Below are 19,697 nucleotides of genomic sequence, written 5' to 3'. Positions count from 1 at the left end.
TCCTTCTCTCCCTTTTTTTCAAGGACCTGAGCTATCAAGAAAGTCTTCACTGCGTCCAGACTGCTTTTCATATTCTTTCTGGGCAAGGTAAAATATTTTCTTAATCAAGTTTTGTTTGCTTTACGTTTGGAGGCTTTAACATACCTAATTGTTGTAATTTCAAAGGTGATGTTCTGAATATTGATCCGATGAAGTTCTATACACATCTGTATAAAACACTGTTCAAGTTACATGCAGGTATGTACATTTAGATAATGTGTCTTGAATAAATACTTACCTTTTAAGAATATCTTGTGTGTAGTCAATGAAAAATAAGAAATCAGAATTGGTGTATTAAAATGTTGGCCTCTGAGGGCCACACATCTGTATTTAACTTTATGTTAAGAGTTGGAGAGAGAGAATTTCCGGAATTGACTGGAGCTATGGTAGAACCCTCTGCATCTCCTGAGCAGCATAGCACTACTTCATTGGTTAAGGGAATGATTTGGGACAGGTATGACAGTCGTCTTGAGTTTTTCTGGAGTGCAGTGAAGCTGTATAATGAAAAAGTAATGATACTAGGTATTTACCCCAAAGATGCAGATGTAATGATCTGAAGGGGCACCTGTAGCCCAGTGTTGATAGCAGCGATGTCCACAGTAGCCATTCTGGAAAGAGCTGAGATGTGCATCAATAGATGAATGGATAAAGAAGATGAGATGTGGGGCGCCTGGGTGGCTCAGTGGGTTAAAGCCTCTGCCTTCGGCTCAGGTCATGATCCCAGGGTTCTGGGATCGAGCCCCGCGTCGGGCTCTCTGCTCAGCAGGGAGCCTGCTTCCTCCTCTCTCTCTGCCTGCCTCTCTGCCTACTTGTGATCTCTGTCTGTCAAATAAATAAATAAAATCTTAAAAAAAAAAAAAAAAGAAGATGAGATGTAAGTATGTAGATATACAATGGAATATTAGCTCTCAGAAAGGACGGATACATACCACTTACATCAGCGTGGATGGGACTGGAAGGTATTATGCTGAGTGAAATAAGTCAGTCAGAAAAAGACAGTTATACAGTGTCACTCATTTGAGGAACATAAGCAACAGGGTAGAAGACCACTGGGGAAGAGAGGGAAAGCGGAAGGGAAAGAAACCAGAGAGGGAGACAAACCATGAGAAACTCTTAAATAGGAAACTACCTTAGGGTTGCTGGAGGGTAGGGATAGGGAGTAACTGGGTGAGGGGCATTAAGGAGGGCATGTGATGTGACGAGCACGGGCTGTTTTATGCAACCGATGAATTATGAAACACTACATCTGAAACTAATGATGTACTGTAGGTTGGGGTTGGCTAATTGACTTAAAAAAAAAAAAAAAAAAGTAAGGAGAACAGACCTGAAGGGTATATCTGCTGTTTTAGGTGCTACCAATGAAGGTGTCGAGATTCTCCTCCAGTGCCTTGATGTGATGCTAACTAAGCGCAGAAAGCAGGTTTCTCAGCAGAGAGCCCTTGCTTTCATCAAGCGTCTTTGTACCCTTGCTCTTCACGTTCTTCCAAATTCAAGCATTGGCATTTTAGCAACTAACAGAATATTAATGCATGTAAGTAAGGATACAAAGCTAAGTTCAGTGGTAGTACAACACTGCTGTCTTGTTTGCATCTTTTTTCCCTATTTATGTTATTACTATGATAATGAAAAAATGGTAAAATCCAGAGAGAAAAGAACTATATAAAATTACAAAATGAAAGCATTTCCACCCCTGTTGATACTCTCCAGAGGTAACCATCCTACCATTTGTTGGGTTTCCTTCCAGCAAACCTTTTTTTTAGACTTTTTCATTCATATATAAAACGTACAGCACATACACATAGACAACACCACTTTTTTATGGTATACATTATAACATTTTTTTTTTAACACTAATGGTGATGGACACATTTTTGTGTCAGTACAAATATGTTTATAGCTCTTTTAAAAAAATATATTATTTTGGGGGTGCCTGGGTGGCTCAGTTGGTTAAGCATCTGCTTTAGGCTCAGGTCATGATCCCAGGGTCCTGGGATAGAACCCTGTGTCAGGAGGAGCCTGCTTCTCCCTCCCCGCTCCCTGCTACTCCCCCATTTGTGCGCACGTTTTCTCTCTGTCAAATAAATATAAATCTTTAAAAACAAATAAAAACACACCAAAAACATATTTTAGTTTCTAAGTAGGCTCTACCCAACATGGGGCTTGAATTCATGACCCCAAGATCAAGAGTCACTCCACCCATTGAGCCAGCCAGGCGCCCTGCTTATGTTTCTTATTTTTAAGCATAAAAATCAAAATAAATTTAAATTCAGATGAAGGTACAGAATCCAGGGGTGCTTTCAGTTAAGCATCTGCCTTTGGCTCAGATCATGATCAGGGATTGAGCCCCCCCATTGGGCTTCCAGCTCAGTGGGAAGCCTGCCTCTCCCTCTCTGTGCCTGCTACTCCCCCTGCTTATACACAAGCTTCCTTGCTCTGTCAAATAAATAAAATATTTTTTTGAAAAAAAGTGTAGAACCCAATAACATTCTTTGCCAGTATTAATTACTTCTTTTTAATGTGACATTTTTGCAGACTTTCCCAAAAACAGATCTGTTGCTTGACAATGAGTCTCAGGGAAGTGGGGTTTTCCTTCCTGAGCTGGATGAACCCGAGTATTGCAATGCTCAGAACACCGCACTTTGGGAATTGCACGCACTACGGGTAAGGATGGTCCTTTCTTTGTGAGCAGTGTTTTTCACTTTTCCCCCAAGTTGTTATTATTGCCAGAGTCCTCAATATAATTTTGTTCTGGTATGGCCTTTTGGAGAATTCCTGTTTTACTAATCTACATTTTACTTTGCTCTTTCTGGTTTTTAAGTTGATGAGGCGCATTTTCTAAGGAGGCAGAAAATGACATTTTTGTGGGGTGAGGTTTAGAAAATTGAACTCTTTCCCCAGCATGATCCGGAATGGAAGGTTTGTATTGGGTCCTGCCCAGGGAGACGCTGGTAGCCCCTCAGTTTCAAGAGGGTGGCACTGTCGTGATCCCACAGTGCGCGCACATTGGAGGGAGCCTTGTAGCAAGTGTGTTTCAGGAAACCTGTTGGAAGCTAACTTTTTTCACTCTAAAAGAGAAATAGCCTCTTGATTTTTCTTTTCATACTATAAAAGCAAGACTGAACTACGTCCCTGGTAGCTTGGTCATCAGGTTTCATGTTGTCATCATGGGAGCAAAGAGTATTTTTTCTGTGTGTATGTGGTTACTGTGAATTACATATATGTACATGGTTGTAAAAAATGAGTGTGTGTTCGAGAAGATCTTTGCTGTAGCCCGTGTTTTATCAAGTACTGACCTGTACAAAATGTGGCTGTCCTGCTGTCCTTCAGAGACACTACCATCCTACCGTGCAGAGCTTTGCGGCTCACCTGATTGCCGGGGCCCCGTCCGAAGGCTCGCAAGCGCTCAAACCGGAGTTGAGCCGGAGGTAGGCATCAGACCACAAGCCGCGCCTGGTCACTATTCACGCTGAGCTGCCTGCTTTAGAAAGTGATAGATTTTGAAACACAAAGTACCAGTTGATCTGGATTTGGTCTCACTTCATATTCCTGAATTGTTCTAAGGAGAAAACATGCCGACCATGATTTTGTTAGTGTGTTTTTGGTAATCACTTAACATTTTTTTGGTTATAAAAAGTTTCACACATCCAGGTAAGTAGAAAGAATAGTGAAAACACATACCCCTGACACTCAGGTTCAGCAGTTAGTGAGATAATGCCATCTTTGCTCTGTGGGAATGTCCACGAGTCCAGCCGCGGTGGGTTCCTTCCCACCGTTGAATGGTTGCAGTAGGGCCAGCAGGGGAGGAGTGAGAAGAGTAGCGCTTTGCAACACTGTGGCTCAGAGGGGCCGTGCTTCCTGTCCGTGGGCCCCCCAGTTCTCTCGGTGCTGTGCGGCCTGACCTGCTGGTACTTCCAGCCTCCACTGTCAGCTCCAGATGGGGAGTAGCACCCTGCCCAGAGAAGTTCCTTTTCCAGCTTCTTATTCTGAAAAATTTAAAAGTACAGTAAAGTTGAAAAAATAACGACCTTTCCCCCTACAAAAGAGGCAATTACACAGAAAAGGAAGTGACATAAAAGATACCCTTGTAATTAACCACTCAGAGTTAATATTTTGGTGTAGCTTTTTCTCATTTGCAGCCTGCTGGTTTCTCTGATTTGGAGATCAAAGACAGGTGACTGGTAGGCCAGCAAACTGGCATTCTGGGCCTCTTCAGAGTTTAAACAAAAATGGAATTATTTGCTATATTTTAAATACTGGACAAATTCACCTAAAAGTTCCAACTTCTCTTGAAGGTACTGGGAGACTTAGGAAAATAGGTTTATATTTTTACACAGCAGAAGTCAGCGGCTTCCTCCCTCTAAATGAGGCAGAAACTCTATAGTTTTCCATGAACCCTTTTCCTTCTGGGTATTATAAAGATAACTTTTGGCCTTATTAAATGAAAAAGTGGCCCATTTTTTCATCCTCATACTTCCTGTCTGTCCTCCGTCCTTGTTTTTTAAAAGGGAAAACAAGGAGAAAACAATTACCTGTCTGTTTTCTTATTCGTGATCTTTTTCTGGCATGTTTTTGTCAGAGATCTTGATCCGAGCCTCATTTATGTCAGAAATTTCTTTCTCTGGAGGATGATGAAGAAAGGGTTTATCCTGAAAGCTTGAGAAGGGAAACTCATGATGGTCTTGCCCTGGAGGGTGGAGCTTGGGATGAGACTCTAGTTGTAATCCTTGGAGACCCCTGCTGATTTCCTTCCAGGAATGTGAACCAATCCCAAGTCACTGAAGATTCGTTTACATGCTGTGGGTATGGATGGTTAGTGTGTCCTGAATGGCCTTTCTTTGCTTTTGATCCAGGCCAATGACTGAGGGGTTGAGCTATTTGAAATCCATGGAGGGTAACTCTTCTTCACTTGTCTGGCCCCCATGACCTTGTTGCGTATTGTCTGCGTAACTGGTTGAGTTGGGATTTGATCACACTGAGTTGGGAGTTCTGCTCAGCCTTGTTTTTGTCCAGGCCTGTATTTCTAAATGTGTACCAGGCCTCTCTGAGGTAGATTTCATTGATGAGCATTGTCACTACATGAGTATTTAGGATTTATTTTAGTAGGTATGTTAGTTTGTTGGTTTCAAGAGCAGGATTATGTTGTACTTTACTATATGGGTTTAGAATAGTGAGTCCTCTTTGAGTACAGTCCAGTTATTTTCAGGTTATACAGATACAGTGATGTTTTTATATTCTTTCTGTGATTATAGTTCAGCTGCAGAACTTTTTCAGACATACAGCATGGGTGCAATGACATTCAATCCTCCTGTTCAGTCTTCAAGTTCCAAAAAGAAGGTATGTGATGTTTTTTCATTATCTTTTTTTTAAAAGATGAAATAAAAACTAAATGTCTCTTATCAACTGATTCCATCTTGCTTAACTAACTATATTATAGGTAGATTTTTTTTCGTGTTTAGGAGTTGCTGATGGTAGGCGGGATCTCTGGGGTCGGGACTCTGGAGATGGTCATGAGACTTTGGTTCAATGTAAGCTGTGTCCTGGACCTGAACCAGTGCTTGGCACTGTCAGGTTTCATATGTTGGTTTGGGGTCTACTGTTGACATTTTCAGTTTTGCTCACAGCTTGGCTTTTGTTTATGTTACAAGAACTTTTAATGTGAGTCACTTTGAATATTTTTTTCAGAGTGAAGTTTTACAAGGGGATTTGTTTTTGAATGAAGATTTAAATCAACTAATCAAAAGACATTGCGGTGAAGTAACTACTCACTTGCCTCTGGATTTTGCTAAATATTTGAAAACATCACTGCGGTAGTAGAAGGAGTCAGTGGACTTTCTCTTATATTTGTGTTTGATTCGATGGACATAGAGACCTACCGTTACTTTGGGACATTCTCTTTTTATACAAGGGAAGCTTCCTAAGAAGATTAGCAGAGGAGGAAGAATTACCCTTTGCATGGCACAGAGTTCTGTCCCAATTCTGAAATTGTCATTAAGAAAGGAGAATTGAAAACTATCTACCTGCACATTTGGGAGTTTTTTAATGACATTGCCTTTTTTTTTTTTTTTTTTTTTTGACATTGCCTTTTTAAAACTTAATATATATCTTGGGGCACCTGGGTGACTCAGTTGGTTGAGTGTGCGCAAACGCTGGGCTCCGTGCTAGGTATGGGGCCTGCTTAAGACTTTTTCTCCCTCTGTCCCAACCCTCAGCTTGTGCCCACACGTGCTCTCTCTCTCTCCCCCCATCCCCGCCATCTCTTTCTCTCTCCCTTTCTAAAAAAAACCCCCCAAAACCAAAAAACGTAATCTTAAGTTATAGTTATAGTTTCAAAAAAATCTTTGGAGTGAACTTAATTGGATTACAGTTGCTGGATTAAAATGAGGGCATAGAGCGCAGAAAAATCAAGACCATGAGATTGCTTTTTATCATTCAACTACTCTTTACCAAAACTCTTTCAAATGAAATAAATGTATTTTTATTGTAACACCAAAGATGAAAATGAAAAAAAACTCTGTATTTGAGTATATTTTCAGGAAGATTTTTTTTTAAGTATTTTTTTTTTTAAGATTTTATTTATTTATTTGACAGAGATCACAAGTAGACAGGCAGGTAGAGAGAGAGAGAGAGAGAGGGAAGCAGGCTCCCTGCTGAGCAGAGAGCCTGATGCAGGACCCTGAGAGCATGATCTGAGCCGAAGGCAGCGGCTTAACCCACTGAGCCACCCAGGTGCCCTTCAGGAAGATTTTTAAGAAAAGAAAAATTAGCTTGAAATTAGACACCAGGTTCATTGGCTCTGGCTGAATGATACACTTCAATTAGTAACCTGATGTGATCTTTGTAAAAGAGAACGAGGGTGTTCATTATGGCTACTTTCAAAAAAAGGTTGAATGTGATTGTAGTCTCTTCACGGTGCTTCTCATTTTCCGCTGTGTTCTGGAGCATCATGGGGGAAGAACTGCTCCTGGGTGGAAAAACCAAGTTGAAGACTTGACTCTGTTTAAGGATAAATGGTGCCTGTTTAAGGGCTTTTCTTCTTTTACTTCTCTTTCTCCTGCTCCTCCTTCTCCTCCTCTTTTTCCTTTGTCATCATTGTCTTTGTACAGTTACGGTCCTGTTCTTATGAATATAATTAAAAAACAGTATTTTACCTAAGCTACTGCCATATTCGAGGAACGGTCTGTGAAATAAGTTTTTGTAACAACCAGTTATAAATATTCTCTGTGATTAATTGAATAAAACAGCTGTTTTTTTTTTTTTGCTTCCTATTCTTATGATACGAGAATTAAAAAAAACACACAGCAGTCCCAACTAAATAGATCTCTTATGTCTTCAAAACTATAGAAGCCAATTCTTTTGGTCTGGAGCTTAAAGCTCTTTTTTCCCCCCTCACAATGTAAATGAAAATAGAAAGTTCCTTTATTACTCCTGTTTAATGGGGCTCAATAGTGCATGTTAATCTTTTAACATATTCTTATATGTGATTTTAAAACGTGTTTTTTATGCTTATTTAAGGAGAATGTACAATTTAACATAAATATTTGCTTTTAATCCACATTTTAGATACAAAACAGGGTCCAGAAATGTTATGAATAGTGTTTGGATGACGACAGGGTCTTTCCCCATCAGAGCACAGGTGACCATTACATGTCACAAACAATTTATTTTCCAAACATATACAAATACATTTATATTTCACTTTGGCAGCAGAAACTGTAGGTGAAAAATCAGTTTTAAAGTAGGAATTCATTAACTATTTCACACTTTTATTATGCTTTTACCCTTCTAGTTACATACATAGAGAATCACGGTGGGACCATAAAAATATACATCTAGCATTTGAATGCTCTATGAATTTGAGAATGAAATTTATTGGTGCATAAACTTCTATGGCCTATATTGATGAGTTTCATTTTCAGAACTAAATATCCTAGTCAGTTACCCACATACACCCTGAGGCTATAACAAGCTACAGCCATTAATATATAATTTTTTAACTAGACAACTATCGAGCACCTACTGTGTGCTTAGCACTGTGCTAGGCACTTAAAAGTGAAGTGGGGGTAATAACAGGTATAAGACACAGCACAGTCTTCCATGGTCTTGCATACTAAGATCATTCACACAACATTTTAGAAAATGCAACGTTACCCAATTCGGTGCCAGAGTGAATTAGTTCAAAGTTCAGAGGCCTAGGAAAGGTCTCAGAAATCTGCTTGAGCATAGTCTATTTGGGATCTAAGAGATGTATATGAATAACTTGGTAATCATGGAGATTCATGATTATGAATGGAGATTCATAATTCACGGAGATTCAGGAACATTTCGGTCATTCCATGTCAGAATCCTTAGCCATCAGCCAAAGATTCCTTTCGGAATTTGACACTTCAAATGGCTAAGAACGTACACATTGGTAACAGCACACCAGACCCTGGGAATACTGACTGAAGAATGGTCTTTGTGTAGGAGGCGGTCTTCCTTTTCTAATAACTTGGTGGAGGGTCTAGGTGTTCACATCCTTTCACTTTGCTGCTCACATAAGAGAAGCAACTGTTAGGGGTCTGAGGCAGCCATCTAGACAGCTATAGGCTGTAGGTTGTAGGCTGCCTCACTGCCAAGTTGGAAAGCAGACACCAGCCAGAAGAATCCTACTCTTCTTTTGCTGTGGTGGCAGTTAATTCAGTTCTACCAGGCAGAATGCAAGCTCTGTTACTTGTCAGAATTAAGCAATGCCTGTGGGTCCCCAGGCCCCTAGAGGATGACAGGTATACAAAGCTACTGGATAGGGAAAGAGAAGAGAGGAAGGGGAAGATGTAGTTTGAGAAAGGAGTCTGTGCATGGCGGGCGGGTGGGGGGAAGGCTCTGCATTAGTGAGCCTCCAGTGTTTCCCAGGCCCTTGAGATGGGAGACCTTTGTATGAAAGCTAATTTAAAAACAAATTACCTGTAACTCAATTTTGTTGAGTTGCAACCCCCATTTATCCCCAACTGGAGAATTTATAAGTAACTATTACTTGCTAAGGATAGAATGACATGAAAAGAGGCATTTCCCTTAAAAGGGCATTTTCTGCCTAAACAGTATTGTTAACTTCCTACAGATTTGCCCTCAAACTTACCCTCAATTCTTTGACGACCTCAGGCAACCTTCCATTATTTTGTAAAACAATCAGTTCCAGATGAACAGGTGACCCAGAGGAAGTTAGTCTTTCTTCAGCATCACAGACCACGTTGGATTCTTATTTAGTCTTTCTTCACCAGCTACACGTATGCTGTAAAGTTGGCATCACCTAACAATAACAGAACTCATGCTCCTTTGTTTTTGGTAAAGCATGTTAAAATATTTTTCCTCAAAATCTTGTCATAAGCCTAGTTTGCATATTTAGATTCTTTTCCATATCAACTTTACTACCCAGATTTTGCTAGTTTGCTACCCAGATTTTCAGGAGTCTGAAAAGTATGAAGTGGTAATGGGTAGAGTTGAGGTGGCCATTTTCGATTTGTTCTAAATAATAGGTTAATTTCTTTCATTTGGTATACTAACATAGCTAGATCAGAGAAGATACAAGTAAAAATTTCATATATTTGACAAACACCAAGTTGTGCCAGTTAGTTGTAATAGAGGTTAGTTGTAATAGAGCAGGTGCTTTACATTTTGAGCAACGTGTCCTTCAGAAAGTTCCGAAGACTCTGATACAACGGAGCACGTGCTTTTACCGCAAAATGGAACGAACAACTAAGTTGGGTTCAACATAGGCAATACATTCACTTGTGAAACCTAGTCTCACTATAGTCTCAGGGAATTTCAGATTCTGTCCTGCAGGCAAATCAGCTATGTTATAGATGGTAGGGTGGGGCGGGGCTTGAGCTTAGAGTCCAGGCCAAGTGCTAAACCTAGAGACCAGTCTTGCTTCTTACCCCTTACTCTGCACGGTTTTCATTTTGACTCTTAGCCAGTATGGGCAGTACCTCAGTTTTCAATATAGGATAAAAACCAAACCAGAGGAAAAGATGCCAATTTTATAGAAGCATGGTAAAGTATTTCTGGAATATTTTTTTAAATGGGTCAGTATTGTGCATTTCTTACAGATTGATGATTTGATAAGAAGCCTGTAGCACTGGGCAAACTACATTCAATTGGAATAGCTTGAATTCTGTTGACAAGCAAATGGTGGCTGTAGCATTAAGGCTTTCAGTCAGTAAGAACTTACAACAACATGAAAGCTCTCTGGTTTATTTTTAACACTTCTGATTTTAGACTATGCAAAGAACTGGGGACTGTTTTATTCATTTTTATAATTAGTAAAAAGATTTATCAAAGAAAAAGTTAGGATTTTTCGTGTGCTTTATAATTTGAAGAAAAAATTTGAATATTGGTAGAAAGGTAAAATTTGAATTTTACTTTAGAGGAACACACATTACATTTTAAAAGTCATAATTTGCTTCATACCAAGAATAACAAGAATCCTTTATACTTACATGATAGTTTTATACAGCAAGATTTTAAAGATAATTTATCTTAAATGGCAGTTATGACTTGGAGCAAGAGCTCTTCAGTTAATCAGAAATGAAAATGAAGCTTTTTTTTTAACATGAAATTCTGGCCCATGTCATGTATTCAGAGCATACATTTTTTTTTGTTGTTGTTGCTAGATTTGTCTTAAAAGTGAGAACCAGTAATGCTTTTAATTGATAAGTGATATCAAGAAAGCTATGTATAATAAATATATAAGTACAGTGTCAGTACAAACCTTGTAAAATAAATAAATTTGAACACCAGCTCAGTCTACTTTTGCTTTAAGAAATGGTTAAATTTCTTGTTAAGATGTCACAACTCAGTAATTAATTTATACATCATTCTAAATTCAATTTGTGAAAACCAAAAGTGGAATAATCTGTGAATACATAAGCAATAAACTTAAAAAAAAACAAAACAAAACAACAACCCAGCATCATTCTCTACATAAAAAGAGATGCTAAAGAAGAGTCCACTACGGTGCATAATACAGAACCTACACCGAATTACTCTTTAATGACTCCTACAGGATGTATCTACATTTGCCCCGAAGTTTCCAATTGTCAGCCATGAAGTGTAGGACTGAACAAGCTTACTTGTTTTCAGACCTCTGTGGTCTTGTTCCCAGTTTTCTAAGTCAGGTCAGCAAACTATGGCTCTGTGCCGAATCCAGCCTGCCACCAGGTTTTTTATGGCTCTTGAACTAAGAATAGTCTTTATGTTTTTGAGTGATAGAAAAAAAACCCAAAAGAGAGTTATTAGTGACGTGAAAATACATGAAGTTGCGATTTCAGCGTCTGTAAGTGGTTTTATTGGAACACAGCCACACTCACATCTGCATGGTCTGTGGCTGCTTTTGCACTGTTACCAGCTGAGCTGAGTGGCTGCAGTGGAGACCAAAGGACCCAGAAAGCCTAAAATCCTTACGGTCTGGCCCTTTATGGACAGAGTTTGCTGACCCTTGTTTTAAGTCCGTCACTGCAAGCTTAGCAGTGTTCCGACTGCTGACATTTATAAAATGGCCACCTCCTGGGCTTCTTGGTTGCATTCATCAGGAAACTGGGTGGTAGGTAGCCCGGTGCCATTTTGCTTGACCTCAGCGTGGACCTCACATCATGTGTGAAGAAGTCTTCAGTTCAGAAATCATCAGTTTCCAGTTTAAGTCTGATGAAGGTAAAGGAAATAATATTTGTTTCTACCATGTTCACTCTTGACTTCAACTTCTTACCAAAGGATCTTCACCTGTAAAGTGGTATACATAGGTTTGTGAGTATATTTAAAATGAAGGAGCAGCAACATCTGCAGTGTAGTAGCAAGGGTTTAGTGTGGTTCAACAAAGAGAAACCCATAATTCTGGTGGCTGGTTTAGAAGAGCGAGTCTTGGCCATAAACTTGCAGTGTTGGGACGCCTGGGTGGCTCAGTGGGTTAAAGCCTCTGCCTTCGGCTCAGGTCATGATCTCAGGGTCCTGGGATCAAGTCCTGAATTGGGTCCCTGATCAGCAGGACCCTGCTTCTCCAGCTGCCTGCCACTCCCCCTGCTTGGGCTCTCTCTGACAAATAAATAAATAAAATCTTCCAAAAACAAACAAACAGACTAACTTGGGGTGTCATAACGTGGTGTTCCTGGGAGGTGGAACGTGAGCCCGTTTCTGGCCTGGAACACTACAGCCTTTCGAAGGATTTTTAAAATCACAATCAGATGAACTAAAGCTTTTCTAAAAGGTGGGATTCTTTCAACTCTGCATCATTTCAGAGAAGAGTAAGGTAAATAATTGTTTAGGATTTCTTAAATTATTAAGGGGTAACTGAAAACTTCAGGAGTGAAAGTTTTAGAACATGAAACCTTATGTTCTCGAAAACACTAAACTTGCCTTCTTGTGAACACAGAAAATCTCTTCTGAGAAGCATCCCTTTCTGAGGACACTGTAAAGAAGTTTATAACATGAGAGTCACATTCCCATAGTTCCAACCATGGCTGTTTTTTAAAGAAAAACTTCCCCAACTTTAAGCAAAGCTGAGGTCAACTGAATGATTCTGAATGTCTGCTTGCTTTAGGAAAATACAGTCCAAAGGCATACTTCTAAATCCACTCCCCCCCTCACCCCCATAATGCTCATTTGTAGTAAGCTTCTCTGAGTCAGACATCAGGTGGCGTTGCCCTCCTACAGACTTCCTTAATCCTGCGGCACGATGAGGGCTCCGTTCATGCGGAGTGTGATGCTACTATCACTATGGAGGTCAGAATAGAGGGGTATGTACAACCTTACATCTCGGATTCATTTGATATTAAGTTCTTGATCTGAGAAAATATTTTGAATTTTGATTACTGTCCTTAACAGTGTCTGCTCACAGACCCACTGCCAAGGTGAAGCATTCTCTGAAAAACTGGAGAGGCTCAATACTGGTGCTTAGTCCTAAAGAGAAGTGTTCTGTGCACAGTCACTATTATCTGATGTGTGATGTGGATTGCTGCTCTGGCTCTGAGAGTTCCTTCAGATGAGCCTTTACATACAGAACCTACGTATCCGTGAACCTCTCAGAGTAGCTGGATACGCCGGTGGTCTGCAGGAGGGCGTTTCCTGTATTTGGTCCCATCTGTTGTTTTTGAAGAGCTTTGTATGTGTAGTACGGGGCACTGATTATCTTAGGAGTTTCTCCTTAAATGTAGAAACATAGGCTCAGTGTATTGGACCTTCTTTTGTGCTCTTAAAAATCAGATTAGGTCCTGCCAAAAGGTATCAATGAATTCTTTAATCGTGAGCTTCTACAATTTTATATAAGAAATTCCTGATCATGGGGCGCCTGGGTGGCTCAGTGGGTTAAAGCCTCTGCCTTCAGCTCAGGTCATGATCCTGGGGTCCTGGGATGGAGCCCCGCATTGGGCTTTCTGCTCAGCAGGGAGCCTGCTTCCTCCTCTCTCTCTGCCTGCTTCTCTGCCTGTGATCTCTGTCAAATAAATAAATAAAATCTTAAGAAAAAAATCCTGATTATGATAAAGGCAGACGATGAAGCCCCACAGTGTAAGCAGCAATGCCTTCACCATGGTAGCAGTCTCTCAATTTTAGAACGACAATGGCTTAGGTAAGGAGTGGGCTTTAATAATCACTGGGTGGTTCATTAAGAAATTTGAAAAAACCAGTAACAACTAGGTTAACTTTTTTTTTTTTTTTTTAATTGGGTTTCATGTAATTTGTTTGAAGATGGAACAACGTTTACCCTGTGGATACCAAGCGGTGGGTGGGCCACCAAAGTGAGTTCACTGCAGTTTCCAGATAGAGGCTGTTATGCAGTTTTGAATGCCGGATTTTTATTTTTTTAATTGAGGCAGACCGTGATGAGGTTATTGAGGCTAAATCAAACCTCAACGTGGACAGCATGAAACTAAAAATCCAAAGGAATGAGAGCCGAATGACCCATAGTAGTCCTTCGAGAATATTTGTGTTAGTAATGGTTAAGGCAGGTCCAGGTCTGATAAAATAAGGCTGATGTAGTAGTTTGAACAAGTTGGTTGTCTTCTTGGGACTTTTGTTAGGCTATCTACAAAACCAGTTGGTCTAAAATTAAAATGCTGATGGGACGCCTGGGTGGCTCAGTGGGTTAAGCCTCTGCCTTCAGCTCAGGTCATGATCTCAGGGTCCTGGGATTGAGCCCCGCATCGGGCCCTCTGCTCAGTGGAGAGTCTGCTTCCCGCTCTCTGCCTGCCTCTCTGCCTACTTGTGATCTTTCTCTCTGTCAAATACATAAATAAAATCTTAAAAAAAATAAAATTAAAATGCTGAAGGCACATGGATCTTCAAAGCCCTTTTCCTATTTTTTAGGTACGATTCTCATCTGCCTTCAGGGGACATCGTCCTCTGGGCCTGCTATGCCTTACACAGTGGGCCCCCATTTCAGAATGACACAGTGACTCAGTCTACCTGGGTAAAACATGCCAGCCTCGGTTATTGTCGGTAGTCTATGGCATCACTGGAGGGCAAGCTGCCCACTGGTTTCTCCTCCTTGCTTTGGACACTTTCTGAGGCCAAGACCTGAGAAGATGATGTGAGTCCTCGGGGCTGTTTAGTTGACTTGGTGAACTTCTTGAATTCACTTGCAAAAGAAATGCCTTTTCTTTTGTCTTCTCTGGATGCCTGTGGAAAAAAGAACCTTCCATGGGTATAAGGTGAAAGCCAGGATCCTCAATCATCTGCCACACTATCCCTTTCCTCTTCCTCTCTAGTGGGTAGAATTTTGGGAAGAAGTGCTGAAGGAGCCCTCGCTCAAGACTACTTACTCACAGTGGAGTACATTTCTTTTTATGCAGTGAAAGTGAAGCCAAACTATTTTCTCCCTACTAAACCCTTGACTCAGAACCTTTCTCTTAGATTTCATAAGTTCCCAGATTTGATTACCACATGGTTATGAGTATCAAATGCTTTGTGGAGAGAGGAAAAGAACTTTGAACTTTACCTGCACCTGCTCCTTTAGCTTAAGGATGAATTTTCCTGCACCTTTCCACTTGCTCTGAGCTTGAAACACACATTCCTGATCCAAAAGAACCCTCTGGGAGGACTTCGGGGTAGAAGACTTCTTGGTAGCATCTTTCACCACTTCTTCCAAAAGCACATAGTCACTCGGGTTGGGGTTGCTCAGGATGCTATAGGAATATTTGGCTTTGCATAAGGTCTGAAAGAGAAGTTATAGTCCACTGAATATAGACACAGTATCTCCAACACTTGCATTCATTCTGAAGGAAACCTGAAGGTGGGAAGATGTCACAGACTTTTAGAGGAGGGGGATCTATCTCAGATTGCATCGTCCCATTCCTCAGTTTATGGTTGCACAGTTGTTGCCTGTAACATGCTCTCCCAGGTTACCTGATTGGGCTTCACAGCAGACCGTGATGTAGGTATTATGGCCCCATTTTCAGACAAGGAAACAATACAGAGGTTAAGCAGACTCCAGAGAATGCACAGCTAATGAGTAACAGAAGACGGACGTGGACTGGGTCTATGAGCACCAAAGCTCATAGACATGAAGGTCACACAGACCGGGAGGAACAGAACCCTGATCCTAGGCAGCCCCTCTATCACGTTTTTGGATGTGGAAAGCATTTTAGTAATTTACCCGGTCTCCCTTCTCTTTTAGTATAAGATCGTCTTTCACGTACGCATTTATTTGCTCATCAAATGCTTAGTGAGGGCCTTCTGTGTCCCAGATACTGTACTTTGGGGGAGAGAAAGGTGAAAAAAACAAACATAGGTCTGGACTCTCTTGGAGTTCAAACTCTATGAAGGAGACAAATATTAACCATGCCATCGTGCGACAGGAAATAGCACCTAATAGTGCTTACTAGGTGCTGGGCATTGTACATCTTACGTGTATTTACTGACTTAATCTTCACCACAACCCTGTGTGGAAAGGACTATTACACAGTCTCTGCATTGTGGAGGTAGTAGCTTACCACATAGGATATAATAATGTGTGCTGGAGCCAAATGGACTGGGCCAATGAGGTCAGATGTGGTGGGACTCTCCACACAACAGAAACTGGCCAACACTAAAAACCAGTTGGGCTTTTTCTTCTTCTTCTTCTTCTTCTTCTTTTTTTCCTTAAGAGAGCCAGTTAACCAGCACACCATAGTAACTGAGGCACTAAGAAGGACAGCTGGGATATGAACTCAGCAACTTATTATTTATTTATTTATTTTAACAAAAAAGGATTTTATTTATTTATTTGACAGACAGAGATCACAAGTAGGCAGAGAGGCAGGCAGAGGGAGAGGAGGAAGCAGGCTCCCCGCTTAGCAGAGAGCCCGATGTGGTACTTGATCCCAGGACCCTGAGATCATGACCTAAGCTGAAGGCAGAGGCTTAAACCACTGAGTCACCCAGGTGCCCCTGAACTGAGCAATTTAATGTAGAGTCTGTGCTGTTAACTATTATGTTCTACCACTTTTCAAATGGGTAGTTAATAAACCCAAACCAGGGCGCCTGGGTGGCTCAGTGGGTTAAGCCGCTGCCTTCAGCTCAGGTCATGATCTCAGGGTCCTGGGATCGAGTCCCGCATCGGGCTCTCTGCTCAGCAGGGAGCCTGCTTCCTCCTCTCTCTCTCTGCCTGCCTCTCCATCTACTTGTGATCTCTCTCTGTCAAATAAATAAATAAAATCTTTAAAAAAAAAAAAAAAAAAAAAAAAAAAATAAACCCAAACCATGACGGGACTACTTGAAGGAAGGAGATACAGTCCTTCGAAACATGTACACAAAGAAGCATGACTTAGAAGAGGGAAAGGGCCAGAGAAGGCCTCCGGCATGTCCTCTGTAAAATCTCAGAAACAGTCACCAGGGACTGGCTTAGGCATTTCTGGGACAATGAAATTACTCCTCTGTGGAGTCCCCTCCTAAATCTTTTCCCAACAGTTCCACGGAAAGTGGGACTCATGATAGATACCAGGCAAATGTCTGCTGAAGGAATGAACTAGTATGTCCTAATCTAGAGGCACAATCTCCCTTTTCAGATACCCATTGGTCTAGAACTTCATTCATAAAATGAGCTGACGTCTGATTTGTGCCAGTGGTTTACAGTGAGGAGCCGACTTGAGGCGAGCAAGGGTGAGGCTTTCACCTGCTGAATGACATCCTGTGCGGTGCTGACACGGGGCGCTTTGATGACCGTTCGAGGTTGCTCTGGAGAAACATCATGCACTTGGACAAAGAAACTCTCCTCCTCGGAGCTCAGGATCACCTCCTTGTCATCTTGAATAATGCTTCTCTCTTCTAGGTTCTATGTTAGAAAAAGAAAGAACGTATGAGTAAATGGTAAGATGATGAAGAAAAAGAAAGAAAAACTCAGCGAAAATGTGAGCTGTATCTGGGCAATGTGGGAACTATTTCTCAGCTTTCTATTTCATATACGAGTTAATTGTTCATAAATGATTCTATAAGGATATCCATGTCTTCTGAGAGGAAGAAAGTAATGTAGGTTTTTCTGCTGATGTTTACAGACTGATAAGGTCTGGCTCACAGTGAGCCAGTAGATCTCTATATACTACAGAGTCCAAGTCAACTGTAGATACATTTGTAAAAGGACAACATACCATATTGCCAATGACCAAAAGCCAAATAAGAACACCGTGAATTACATTTAAGAGAGAGCCCATCCATTCCCTACACAGGCCTTGGGCAATTAAGGAATGCTAGACATCCGAACAATGAAACATGCAAACAGACTCTCAGCCAGACTGGATGGACAGAACCAGCAGTGAAAAGGCCAAAACGATGGCTGGAGGTTAGGATACACTGCAACGAATATTGACAAAATTCTCAGTAAGTGTTGAGAATTGGTCATCAGGTTAATTGGCTTTTGGTGACTCGGCTTTCAGTAAATTTTACACATGTAACTATATATTAAATATATATTTAGATATATCTATAGATATATGAATCTTATTAAAATTTTTAAAGAGTATAGATATATATCAATAAAAAGTCAAACTTTCCCCATCATCAGCTTTTTCTTCCCCTCTCATCTTATTCTCCACAAAAAACCCCACTGTTGTTAGGTTATATATGCTTCTAAACATCTGCTATCGATCTATGTACTTTTGTGTGAACAAATATATACAATGAAACCCTGCAATTATGTGAATTTAGGTATAATATGATTATCGAATGGCTCCTGATTTTGTTAGCGCCATTCTCAAATGAAAGGTAGCTTACAGTTCTCTTCCACAAGGTGGGGGGTGGTCTGAAGGGGGAAGGTCAGCTCTATCCCAGGAACTGAGCATTTAGCAGGAAAGTCCCTGGATCTCTAACAGTCTCCTGGCCTAATCTCCTCAGATCAAGCCACTGAAATGATGCTAACTAACCAGAAAAATCCAAGAATCACTGCCACTCTCCTGGAGGTTCCAACCAGCGGTATGGCCCAGAATTGTCCTGGGCAATATTGAAGTCTGAATGGATAACTGCCACCAGGTGGCGCCAAACTGCAGCCACGATCAGAAAGAATAGGTTCCTGGAGCTTCTTGCCAACCAGCCCCCCAGGCTCACTCCAATCATTTCATTAATCTTGCAATCATGGTTCCTACAATTTTCAGGACTGATGTTTTTGGACCCCATTTGTAATCTTATGGGTGTTGGGGAGGGGAGAGTTACTGTCTATTTTTATTATATAAACTCCATATAATGTTTTTCAACTTGTTTTTTTGTCCCCACTTAAAAGATTGTGGTGTTTAGTCCAATTTTAGGTCCAATTCCTAGATATTTAGCTGTGTAATACGTCACTATGTTGATCATAATATATTTAGCCAGTTGGAGAGTAGGGCTGGGTGGTAATTCATCTGACATAATTTATAATCTGTATCTTGAAAACCAGGAAGCCAAGAAGCATAAAAAAACCAAAAAAGGTTCTAATGGACACATAAAATACCTCAATAACTATGCAATAAACATTACTTTTAAGAGAGCTCCTTGGAGCCTTACTCAGAACTTATTTATTTCCAAGGAGTTTTCTGCCCACATATTAGAAGGCTCAGGTTACACCAGAACAATGGCCCTCACTTGTAGCTCTTTATAGCTTATTAAGCATTTTTTTACATATTGTCTGTAAGTTTGGTGTGAGTCTCATGGCAATATTTTTCAATCAGGCAGAATAGTTTCTCTTACAGATTTACAAATTAGGGCACAGAGTTTTACATAAGTTAAATGAGCTGTACAGGGTCATCTAATTTGTGGCAGAGCAAGGTCTGTCTGATTTCAAGTCCGGCAGGTAGCCCAGGAGGGCATACTGACCATAGGAAGATGTGATCCTCACAGCCTGAGAACCCAGAAGACAAGAAAACTATAAAAAGCAGGCAGGCAGGCAGACAGAGGTCAGAGGTCATGGAGGGCAGTTTGGGGACTTTCAATATATAGGCAATCTGCATACTTATCTCACTAGTTCCACAAAATGAAATACATGGAAATACTTATAGCCCAAATCTATCAACTATGCTTGTATCTGCTTGCATTCAATAACTGCTAAATTCATTCATTCAGTCAGTAAATATTTACTGTGTGTCACTATGCACCAGATCAACCTAAACACTTAAATGTAATTTGTTCTCTTAGCAGACACATGTCAGTCATTTAAAAAATCTCCCCATGCTTAGTGGCTCAGTCGGTTATGTTTC

General features: G+C 40.7%; 2 protein-coding genes across 7 annotated transcripts in view; one reads left to right on the top strand and one right to left on the bottom strand.

Moving 5' to 3' along the window:
* Positions 1–7,290, top strand: part of NOC3L (NOC3 like DNA replication regulator) — a 28,064-nt gene extending 20,774 nt beyond the window's left edge. For all 3 annotated transcript variants that reach the window (XM_082722091.1, XM_082722090.1, XM_082722092.1), the window contains exons 15-21: positions 24–87; positions 166–237; positions 1,389–1,570; positions 2,572–2,700; positions 3,367–3,464; positions 5,289–5,373; positions 5,722–7,290. In XM_082722091.1, the coding sequence (XP_082578217.1) occupies positions 24–87; positions 166–237; positions 1,389–1,570; positions 2,572–2,700; positions 3,367–3,464; positions 5,289–5,373; positions 5,722–5,850 (759 nt within the window). In that variant the 3' untranslated portion in view covers positions 5,851–7,290. The remainder of the gene's footprint in view (positions 1–23; positions 88–165; positions 238–1,388; positions 1,571–2,571; positions 2,701–3,366; positions 3,465–5,288; positions 5,374–5,721) is intronic.
* A 3,121-nt stretch (positions 7,291–10,411) lies between these two features.
* PLCE1 (phospholipase C epsilon 1) overlaps positions 10,412–19,697 on the bottom strand; it is a 326,743-nt gene continuing 317,457 nt past the window's right edge. For all 4 annotated transcript variants that reach the window (XM_082721986.1, XM_082721988.1, XM_082721987.1 and 1 more), the window contains exons 30-33: positions 17,153–17,311; positions 14,999–15,214; positions 14,467–14,679; positions 10,412–11,790 (exon numbers count right to left, since the gene is read on the bottom strand). In XM_082721986.1, coding sequence (XP_082578112.1) covers positions 14,491–14,679; positions 14,999–15,214; positions 17,153–17,311 — 564 coding nt within the window. In that variant the 3' untranslated portion in view covers positions 10,412–11,790; positions 14,467–14,490. The remainder of the gene's footprint in view (positions 11,791–14,466; positions 14,680–14,998; positions 15,215–17,152; positions 17,312–19,697) is intronic.

The sequence above is a fragment of the Mustela nivalis genome (genome assembly GCF_964662115.1).
Source record: "Mustela nivalis genome assembly, chromosome: 2".
In the NCBI taxonomy this organism is placed as follows: Eukaryota; Metazoa; Chordata; class Mammalia; order Carnivora; family Mustelidae; genus Mustela; species Mustela nivalis.
The sequence above is the reverse complement of the archived record's forward strand: the minus strand, read 5'-3'. Positions and strand labels throughout refer to the sequence as shown.